Source organism: Cyprinus carpio, chromosome A5 (genome assembly GCF_018340385.1).
Source record: "Cyprinus carpio isolate SPL01 chromosome A5, ASM1834038v1, whole genome shotgun sequence".
Taxonomy (NCBI): Eukaryota; Metazoa; Chordata; class Actinopteri; order Cypriniformes; family Cyprinidae; genus Cyprinus; species Cyprinus carpio.
Window position 1 is genome coordinate 1282406 of NC_056576.1, and position 12005 is coordinate 1294410.

Consider the following 12005-nt stretch of genomic DNA (forward strand, 5'->3'; position numbering starts at 1 on the left):
ACGATCATTATGATTGCATCAATACAATGTATTAACAGCGGCAGCAGAAAAAACACAGATTTTTAGGTGCAAATTCCTGTCACTTGAAAGGAGCTGTCCAGATTGGAAGACAACATGAAAGAGTTTTGTGACATGCCCTCAACCTTGAAAACAAACTTAATAGAAAGATTAGTATTTAAAGTTACAGTGAAATCTTTTGATATTAATAATGATTTTTAATTTTAAACAAATCATTTAATTTTTCACCACATAAAATACTGATAATTATCCAGTGTAAAATCTGGTGAAACAGAGGAATTACCAAAGGGATACGGGTGTTTAATGTGATGGAGGAAGCGATTGTGTGTGTTTGAGAGAAGTTCAAGAAAGGTTTTTCACATGTTAATGTATGTTTAGTAGAATTAGGGAATTTTGTTGGCACACGAGACAGCGGGTGGTGCTCAGTGCTGTCTGGTTTATTTCACTCGTCTGCATCACCCCCGGCTGTGTGTTTTGGTTAAGTGCCACCCTGGTGGTACTGTCCCATATCAGTAGGCGGTGGCCATTTTAATCTGCTTTTTCACACCTTTGGTGGGAAGTGGGGTTTCAGACTTACATGTGCACAGTCTGACAGACCCAAGAGAGAGCAGTGTTATAGATCCTCAAGCAAATTGCTCACACTTTTTCTTACACTTTCTCTCGCTTTCACTGTATGAGGCCTTTTCAATTCCTGTATCCTGAGAGCTAGGAAAGTTAGATGAGATTTTTAACTGTTAGCCTCAGAATGTACATTTATATGGAGCTCTAAAAATTTTTCCTTGAAAACATGTCTTTTCTATGTTTGTTTTCGTCCAGAAACACTAATGTTTAGAGTATGTGGCATAATGGCAGTGGCACAGGCATGCATGGAAAGGCTGAAACAGACTTTTTGGGACATCATGACTGTGAATGTGAATACCACCATTATGAATATTTAGTAGTAATTGTAATAACAACAGTAATAGTAATATATTGGTTCTAAAAATTGGTAATTATTTTATATTTATAACCAAAATTATTACTATTATTATCATCATTATTTGTAAACACACTTATCCCAAATCATCAAAAAAGACTGAATTAGATACTGATTTTAGCAGTCTCTCTTTTCTGAAATATCAAAATTTATAGTAAACAATTATATATTACTTTTTAGATTAGTGGATAGACGCACATGTGCATTTTGAGTTTGGGGCCAAAAGGTAGTCATTTTAAATATCACATAAAACTGTTACAAGTTATAGTCCATAGAAGAAATGGGCTAACAGAAGTACATTTTTGAATATCAGTCTGCTAATTTTGGAAAGAGTGGGCGAAAAGTGAGGCCCTCCAGTTCCGGCACTGTTGCATGATGGATGAGGCCTACATAAATTTATTTCTTCATCAGGTTGTTTTATTTATGATACTGAGTCAAATTTGCTCACTCTCGTTCTCTAAAAGCCCTAACAATACAAATGGCAGCAGCGTGCCAATGTTGGCTCTAGCTCCAGTCACTGAGTGTAAATTTCTGCTTGAGCCAGCTCAGAATCTGATGGATCTCTCTAAGTGTGTTTGCACAGCACATTTTAATCGATTTTTAAAATGTTCAATTAGGGCCAAATCAATTTGCGCAAGGTGGTGACTATCAAAGTCAGCATACGCCTCACACACACCTCTGCCTTTCTTAGCTGTACACACAAAATTCAACATGCCATTCAGTGGTATAATGATATTTTTCCTCCTCTTTGTTTCCTGCCTTTTCCTGCCTCTTATCTTTAATTGGATCTGCGTTCTTTGTTCTCATAGGTGTCATTTACATATGGTCGGTTTGGACACCAGAAGAGAGTGTGGCAGTCTGACTATTCCCAGGTTTCTCGTTTTGTTGCCATGGCACTCATGCCACACTGACCAGTCAGTCCATGAAAGTGGCACTTTTTTTGGCACTTGTTAGTCAAATAGTTGCCCTATTTTGTTGTCTAAACAAAAACACAAGTTTGAGTAGCATTAATGTTTGATAAAAATGAATAAATACCTTAATGAATAAATTATATATATATATATATATATATATATATATATATATATATATATATATATATATATATACACACAAAAATCATTACAAGCACTGACAGCGAGAGACTGTTTATTGCTGCGTCACATGTCTTCGATGAGAAGAGGAAGGGGTGATTGTTGCTGGTTACTGTATGATGATTGAAATCACAAAATGGCCTTAAACAATTAGTAAATAAACTGCACAATGTTATGTTTTCTAATACACACACAAATTGCATGTATTCTGACAACGCTGCACAAACTCGCCGCGCTTATCTGCTTGTTAACCAGGGTTCAAAGTACAAAGCGTGAGGAAAATCTGCGCTGAAACAGTGTTACTCATCAGTTGCTCAGTCACATTTTTATGAATTTTTACACACCATGTGACAATGTGATACGTGCAACATATTCGTAATGAGACTCACTTATAAATCTGCTGTCCACAAAAAGAAGCATTGAGGTCTTCCTGATTTAAGATAGGAGTGTGATGGCCAAAAAAATATTATTTTACTAACGTACAGTATTAATTTTAAGTTAAATTGTGCTTTGTTGGTATAATGGTAGAATGTTAAAAAAATGTTCAGTGTTAAATATTTTTAAATTGTTGTTTTGTAATTAATTTTTTCTTTGAAATGCAAGAAAAAACTTTAAAAAGCACATTTTGGCTATTTAATTTTTGCAATGGTGAAAAAAAATTGGCAAAATACATGGTGATAAAAAATGTGTTCGTTATTCAGTTTTTATGGGATTTACCAGTATTTCATTTCGGTAAATCCTGTGTGTGTGTGTGTGTGTGTGTGTGTGTGTGTATGTATGTAATTTCTGCTTTTTTCATAATCCTCTGATGAATAGAAATTTCAGAAGAAATCTCTATTGCTTTCTGTCCCCCTCCCTCTCTAAAATCACACTAGCTTTTATGCACCAGGTAGTGAAAATATGAAAAAGGACGGTATAAGGAAAGACAGGATGGATAGATAGTAAAATTCACAGAGACAGAATTGGAGAGAAGCTTGGTGATGGATCGTTTTGGCATTTTACCTTTTGTGGCAAAGGTCAAAGGTTATTGGGGCATTCATATGGTAAATAGTTTTAGTGCTTAGTGGGAGGCAGGAGCTGATTAACCTAAAGAGCTTCCAGCAGGGTTGTGCATTCCACTGTGTGTATGCCAAATGATGTCTTGAACTGCGCTATAAATCATTCATTTTTTGCTCTCCTGAGTTACTCTGTGATGTCAGAGTGAATGTGGGTGTGAATCAGTTTGATACAGAGTGAGAGCGACTTGGAGTGTGTTTGTGTGTGAGTGAGATAGCAAGGGTCAGAAAGTTTGAGAGAGTTTGTGCGTGTGCACTTGCTACAAGTTCACAGTTTTTGGAAGCAGAATGAAGCAGCTGCTTTTGCCATGAGGGGCCAGAGGACAAACGCCAGAGGAGAATTCTTTTATCCAGGCATAAAATACCATATGATCCATCAACTCCATAACTGCCCGAATAATACCCGCACACTTGGGTAATTCAGCATCTTCATTTAGATGCCCTGAGGTTCCTGAGTACAGCTTACTGATGTTTTTTGTGCCATCTCTGGCTCATCCAGGATCTTTGGAATGGTTTTTAGTTTGTTAGGAGTCATTTGTTACAGCCTACAGCATATAAATAATCAGAGGACCAATGAAGGGGCTAGGAGACTTCAAAAGGGGACAGGATAGAGCCTTCCAAATGTCATCTCTCACAGGCTTTGTATGTACTGTAGCTTACAAATTCTGGAAAAAGGCTATAACTGAAACGGTACCTTGTAAGCAGGGCTGGCACTAGCATTATGGGGCCTTGAGCAGATTTTCAAAAGTTTTACCAAATTGTCTTACCCAGTATCTACTCAGTATTTATCTTTCAATAAATAAATATGAAGATATATTTACTTATTAAGCACTTTTAAAGAACTTTTTAACCATTTTAACTATTTAAAAGTTTAACCATTGCTTTCAGAAAAATGTATGAAAATGTAGTGAGATTAGTGCTTTGATAAAGCAAGGACACCCGCCAATGGGCTATGCAAATTCAAGAGAATAATTTATTATTATTATTAGCAATAATAATACAGAATAATTTATTTTCTTGGGTTGGCATTTAGTCCAGTTTAAAATACAAATGGAAACAAATACTTAAATAAAAACATTGCGAAATTAAGTATTCAGAAAAATCATACAAAAAACCAACAACAACAAAAAAAAACAAAACCAAACTTTAAAACACATAAATACTGTTTGACTGCCTTTGACCTCTGTAACAAGCAGCTGTCTGAAACAGAAAGTTGTGTTTGCACAGTGCCACTTAGTGTACAGGGGTAACTATGGTAACGGCTGTATGTTAATGTACAAGAACTGTCAAAATGTGAAACATCTTGTAAAAATCTGAACAATTCAGATAATAAGGAATATAATTTTTTTCTAGTAGTTAAAAAGTCTTTACAATGTCTTGTGATTTTTTTTTTTCTTTACAATGACTTGCAATTTAATGCAGACTTGCTGAATAAAAGTAGTAATTTCTTTCAAATAAAAATTCAATCTAATTGAACCCAAATTTTAAATAAATATACATAGCACACACAATGTTAGTTTGTTTATTGATACATTTCAGGAAACATATTTCTTTCATGCTGATATATTATTGTGGTATAGCCTATTTCAGCTGAACCCACTCCTAAACGACATGTAAAATAAACCAAACTGTGCTTGGTTACTTAAATGTCAGTCATGTCTCTTCCTGTCTAACTAGCCTATTCTTGGCCAGAACAAACTGCAGTGTGAATCACACCAGGCTAGACGATAATAAGCGATGCTATTGATATATAGCGATGACTTGCCATGGTTAGTGAGGATTGGGTTAAAACCTCTAATGATCTCGCTTTATCTGGCCGTGATGAAATTAATGGGAGGTTAAATTGGTGGGACTAAATGGACAGAAATACAATTCTAAGAAACCAGGGGAAAGATTTTGAACTCATATATGAGTTGAAGTTTTGGGTGATGCAGTCTGAGCTACCGCAATGAAATCCTCAGCTTCGTGAGAAATGTTTGACATTTGAAAAGTGGCCTGAGAAATAGGGAGTGAAAGTGAAAGGTTAGAATTGTGTGTGGGGTGTCATCAGCCTTGGGACCAGTGGCTAAAACAAATCAGAGCGGAGGTGTTTGGGCTTAGAATTATGGTACTCTTTGTAGCCCTGAGAGCGCCATAAAGAACAGACTTGTGACACAGCGAGATGCTGTTTTCAGTAAGATGCTGCCTCCATCTGCCGAAGCTATGTGCTTTATAGCGTGCAACCTCCGTATCGCAGCTCCCCAGGGCCGCCACAAAACATTGCACTTTTTTTTTTAAGCCCTCTGAGGCGTTGCGATTACGTTATGATTGCTGGTAGTGAGGCGGAAGACTTTATTCATGTATAATTTCCTGATAACAGAATCGTAATACAGTATATCACAGCATTAAAGGAATACTCAGGTTTCAATACAGTTTAAGCTTTATTTGTGACATAATGTTGATTACCAATAGCTTTGACTCATTCCTCAGCTTCTTCTAAAAAACGTAAGTTTTTTTTATGGTTATGGTTACAGGTATGGATGATCGAATCTGCCAATGTGACATTTATAAATAACATAAGAATAAAGACATTTTCCTATAAAGGATTTACACTTACAAACTTGTGTGATTTACTGTAGCATTTCATTTTTTCTGCATTGTTTTATTTTATTTGTACACATTCATTTTACGCATACTGTACATGCGTTTACTTACATTCTACATTTCCTTGTTTGTATAGTATTGAGGGGGACTGTTTTCTAATTCAAGCATAATAACATTTAGAATAAATACATTTTCAGTAATTTTACAGTAATTTTGTGACTAAAGTAATTTCTCCTCATGTTATTATTTATTTATACATGAATTTATTAATTTAATTGTACATTTCATTGAAAAAAAAAAAAAATCATGTTTTGTAATTGAAGTACCTTTCTGTGCCTGCAATAATGATTTTAAACTAAGGGACTAGTTGAAATTATTTTGTTTATTAGCTTTTGAACCCGGAAAAAAATTCCTTTGCTTGTTGTATCATTCATTCATTCTCAGTTTCTCGTCACCGGCCTCTCTTCTTCCTCAAGACATTGGGTCCACAAGACCTCACGTATGTTTTGTCTCAGTGTTGATTTGAAATGAATCGCTGAAGGTATATCTCTCTCTCTGAAGGGATTATTATGTGTTTAAACTCTTGTTGTGAGACGCAGCGCCATACCAAATCTTCATTATATTTTCACACCTTTACTATGCTTCACTCTGCTACCTGAGGAGAGAGAGTGAGTGAGAGAGATAAAGTAACACAATAAACCTCTGGTTCTATTCCAGGCAGCTGCTTGAGTGTCTGTTGCTCACCATTCTGTCTCTGTTTCAAAACATGCAAATGTGTCTCTCAGAATCAGCACGAAATCTGTTGTTTCACTATAAAAAAGAAAAGAGAAAACGAATGAGAAATACAAAAATATAAAAGTTTGAAAAACTGGGATTGTGTATTGCATCACCTTATATTGGTTTATAATGAGCCGAGGTCGAAACTCTTTTTGTGTAAAATGTGTGTGATATTGTTTAGTTCTCCTGTTCTCTGATTTATCAAGTTTTTCTGAACTTAGATGAAGCTAAAGAAACAAATGTAGCCATAACCTAGCACTGTATTGAAATTTTTTTCATTTTCTCCACAATTGTCTGGGATTATTTCAGTTCAGATCACTTAAAATACAGGGTTATTTTTTTGTTTTTGGTTCAGATTGTAAGAATGTTTAGACTGTCATGGATGTCATTGAAGTATTTGCATTGCAATTGGTCTTATTTTTTTGAATTTAAAATTGTGCTTGGTCTTGCGTTCAGCTACTTTTATGTTGCAAATGCAGCACATGGCATGTGTGCTCTTGTCTGTTAGAGCATCATTTTGCCTCATACTAGCTCTATCAGTACAGATCTAAAATTATAACAGGAAAGAACTATACAGTAAATTTAGGGTCTGATTCACTGAAGCATTTGGCACACTCAGTCTGTTTGGCAGACTGTCTTACATTTGATCGGCAGAGAGACCTGATAAGCTCCCTCACAGCCTTAAAGGAAAATGCAAACATGTGCTGAGGGATTTTACAATGATAGAGGTATCCTTAGAGAAAGGTGAAGGATTGACTTTATGCTTTAATTAACCATGAGCAAGTACAGATGCAATAGAGCTTCCAAATGTAGCATAAATACCTTTTCTTAAAATAAAAAAAGTAATTTGCTCCTGTCAGATTGCATGACTGCAATGCAACTTCTGGGAGTTATGGCACACAGGTTTCAGTTAGCAACAAAATCTTGTTTAAAATATATCAGGTTGATATTGTGAGAGTAATATAGTGCTACCATACCACATTTCTTTGTGTTTGAGTATTGAGATACTAATAAATTGTGTACTAGAGTAGTGCAAACTTTCTGACCTTTCAGACTTTATGCTGCAGCTCAAAAGTTTGGCTATTATGACTGCATCTCCTTGGTCAAGAATGCTAGCATAGCATAGTGGTAGTGGAGTAAAGTTGTGGTCTTGCAAATGAACAGTTTGGTGTCTGATCCAGCAGTTGTTCTGGGATTTTATAGAGTTCAGAGTTCCGCTGTAGTGCCATTCTGCCCTTGAGCAAGGCATTTATCCCTGAGTTGCTCCTGTGGGAACTAAAAATGTTTGCTAAATGACAGATTTCAGTTTCAGTGATGACTTGTTGACTTTTTGGGTCATGTTTTGAGAGGAGTTCAAATAAGTTGGCACAAAAAGAGGCCTTTCCACCATCGTTACCCCCTGACACTTACAAAGAGACATGTAGTCACAAAGCCACTGCAGTGTCATATCTTGTTCAGTGGAGGTGGAAACAGTTGTGTGAATGTGAGCCAGAGGGCTTAAGTGGTAGAGCATGGTGTTAGCAATGCCAAGGTCATAGGTTCGACATAAGTCACTTTGGATAAAGGTAGTGTTGTGATAATACACTCATACACTATATAGTTATATCACAATTATTTTGACCACAATAGCATATTCATATTTGGTTCCTTTACTTTAAATTATGTTTTTAGGACTTTTTATGTATTCATGAGCACATTTACATCATTTACTGCAGGTTAATTAAAGAAAAAGCAGGTTGTGAAAAAAAGCACAAATTGGCAATTCTCAATCAAGGAAGTACACAACCTACTTGACAAATACTATATTATTATTATTATTATTATTATTATTATTATTATTATTATTATTATTATTATTATTATTATATATTATTATTATTATTATTATTATTATTATATTATTATTATTATTTTTTTTTTTTACATTTGTTAAAACAATGTCTAATGTGTTTTTCAAATAATCTATTTATCAAAGAATCCTGAAAAAAGTATCACAGTTTCCATAAAAATATTAGGAAACATCGATTTTTATCAACATATTCACAATAATAATAAGCAACACCAAATCTATACATGAAGAATTTATATAAAGAATTTCTGAAGTATCATGTGACACTGAAGACTAAATTCCGCTTAGCCTTCAGGAATAGATTACATTTAAAAAATAGATTAAATTGGAAAACAGTTATTTTAAATTAAAATACACAAAAATTTTTAATGATAGTGTACATGTATAATAACATTTTCTCTTTTAATCTTTGTCTTTATTCTTGCTGGAATCTTCTTGCTATTCACTCAGAACATTGACTTGCTCCCTACACACACTTATACAATTATCTTTCCAAAGACCCTTGGCCTTAATTTCATTAGTTTCTCTGTAAATAAATGCTCTTGTTAAATGAGATAAAACAAAAACCAAGGGACGCTTTAAATTATAACTGAAAGCAATTTTCCTTGTAATAACATCTGTAGTGTCTCTGAAATTGAATAAACATACAGTTAAATCTCTTTCTCTTTGTCTCTCCACAGTGTGTGAGAGCAGGGGTGGAGGTAGTGATCTCGTGCCCAGGTTCTCCTCATCCTTGCCTACGTACCTCCCTGTGTCCTGCCAGCTGCAGGGTGCAGAGTCATCCTTCTTTCTCCGGGAAGCCACACAGGATGTGATGCGTAACGGGAGCTTGCAGACACGCAGTGAGCCTCTCTTTCTCCACTTGCCCGATGCTGGCCCTGCTCCCCTCTTGTCAGTCAACTGTAGCTATGGCAACCTCACAGCAGAGGCGCCAGTACCACCAGAACTCCTCCAGGGGGCGCTCCCACGTTCCTTCCACACCTCTACACACCTCACACTGGGCTGGAAGGTGAGAGCGCACCTGGTAGGCAGGAGGATAGGAGTCGATCGACCTCAAATCCAGGTGTTGTTTTATCTGGCGGGCCGCAGGTGGGAGGATGTGGATCCTCCCGCGGAACTGCTTCCGTGTATCCGTGTCGTTGGGTTCCGTGATCCAGGGGAAGGCTCTGTATCAACTGCCTGCCGACTGGAGGGAAACCTGGGGATCTGTGTAGCCCAGCTTGGCATCCCAACGACGTGGTTCAATGCTCCTTTGCCACGTAGGCGCACACAGGAGCCCGTTCCTGTCACAGTGGAGTTGCACTACTCCATCCTTTCTCCAGAGGCCCTGGGGAAAGAGTGCGTAGCGGGTAGGGTGCAAGGAAAGGCTGTAGGGCAGGAAGGGGATATGCAGAGGATTGGGACGGTGACTCTCGCTACTGGGGACAACAAAGCACCCAGAAACCGACTTAGACTGGATGGAGACGTCGAGATTCTTGCGCCTCCCAGCCCGGTTAAACAGGGACAGACAGTGGGATTTCAAGTACTAATGAATTCTGCTGCCGCCACTGAGCAGTTCACACTGAGGTAAGACAAAGTACATGCATACACCTGCATAGAGGTTGAACATCTTTAGGTCATTAATACATTAATGCATCGATCAGACAATAATTAGTTCTTAATTTCAATACAATCCACCAAATCCATTATGGTGTAGGGCTTGTATAACTACTCATTTTTACTTGCCTTGTACTTGTCTTCCAGAAAAGTAGCCATTAGCCAACCTTATGTGAGTGAATCACAATACGTAGGGATACACCTGAGATTAACATTTTGGACAATTTTAATTGCCATTATTTAATTATGATGTAATTGTAGGGGTGCACTATTTGACCAAAATCTTATTTCACTATGCAAGTAATTTTATTTCACAATAATGGTATATGTTACAATATAAAACAATATTAAACTTAGAGCAAAGATGCACATAACAAATAAAAGAACAGATTCGATAAAAGAAAAATATAAATAAAATACAGAAACTGAATAATTAAATGTAAAAACATTCAAAGCTGCTGGCCAGTATCAACGATCCAATAATTATTTTCATTTAATGTGCAATATAAAAAAAAAAAAATCTAAATAAATTAAAAGTAAAACAATATTGTCAATAATAATAAAAAAAAAAAAAAAAAAAAAATATATATATATATATATATATATATATATATATATATATATATATATATATATTATTATTATTATTATTATTATTTTTTTAAAGCTATAAGTGACTTTAGACATCAAACCATTGTAATGTAGTGTATGCAAAATCTGCTAATGATAGTTGAAAAGTGTTTTAAAATTGTTTGTGTCTTTAAAGATTAACTGTCAGTGGAGGGTATGTCTGTGCATCTGTGATGATGTAGGTGAGAAATTAAAGTGTGCATGACTCCATTACAGATTCATTTTGATCGCATTGTCATAAATGGTTTCTGTTAGTGGCTGGATTTGTTTCAAGGTGGCTTACAAGAATAGTGGCTTTGTATGTCAACGTTTTAAATCAGAGTTGTCCAATCCTGTTCCTGGAGGACCAGCTTCCTGCAGAGTAGATCTCCAACACACCTGCCTGGTTTCTAGTAACTCTGAAGATTCTGAAGATTTTGATTACCTGGTTCAGGTGTTTAATCAGAACTGGAGCTGAACTCTGCAGGATGGTGACCCTTCAGGAGCAGAATTGGGCACTTTTGCTCTAATTGAACTCTGACCATCTTAGCTTGCTTACAGCATGTTTATGAACTTAAATGCTGCGTCCAAAAGCTCAGGCAGCAGATGTGTTGGTTTATTTGTTTGTTTATTTATTGGTATTATTTAATATTCTAAATTTATTTTAATTAAAATGTTTAATTTAATTACATTTTTAAAGTTTAATAAAAAAAGGTTAATTTAATTTAAAAGTTAATTTAACAAATCAATAAAGAAATATCACTATAATATTATATACTATAAGTATTTTATAATAAGAATTTAAATTTCTAATTATTATTTTTATTATTATTATTATTATTTTATCTAATGATAAAATTACAATACTAATATATTTTTTTTTTTTTTTTTTTTTTTTTTTTTTTTTTTTTGCTTACAAACATTAATCCATAGAGTTTTTATTTTGGACGGGGGAACTTCTCTTTTAAAATGCTTCTCTTTTGTTGACAACAGATGTATGAATGACACTCATTACAAGTTTGGGAAGATGATTTGACAAGTGTCATTTTCAAATGCATGGTATATGCGACTCAATCTCACAGGACTTGCAGAGATGGAGTCTGTGTGGAGCAGCATGTACTGCAAACCCCTCAGAGACACTGAAAACACTATTTTTATGAGCTGCTCACACGACAGAACATCAGATTACATATTTATATAATTTCAATGCCGTCTTTGCAATCTGATAACTGTTCTTCTAAACCATTTTGCATACTTTGGCATTGTTAGAATTAATACAAAAGTTATCAGCCAACTGATGTTTCATATACTTTCCAACTCCAATTTTTTCCCCCTTACTGGCATTTCGTGCTTGGCGAGTGTTAATTTTAGGCCCTGTTTACACCCATGGAGCTCCCATTATTCAGTGCTAACAATACACACGCATAGAGTTTGGTGATCCTTATAGT

General features: G+C 35.5%; 1 protein-coding gene across 2 annotated transcripts in view; it reads left to right on the forward strand.

Annotated features, from left to right (window-relative positions):
- LOC109059854 (transmembrane protein 132C-like) overlaps positions 1 to 12005 on the forward strand; it is a 202205-nt gene that overhangs the window by 53779 nt on the left and 136421 nt on the right. For both annotated transcript variants that reach the window (XM_042751195.1, XM_042751188.1), the window contains exon 2: positions 9033 to 9918. In XM_042751195.1, the coding sequence (XP_042607129.1) occupies positions 9033 to 9918 (886 nt within the window). The remainder of the gene's footprint in view (positions 1 to 9032; positions 9919 to 12005) is intronic.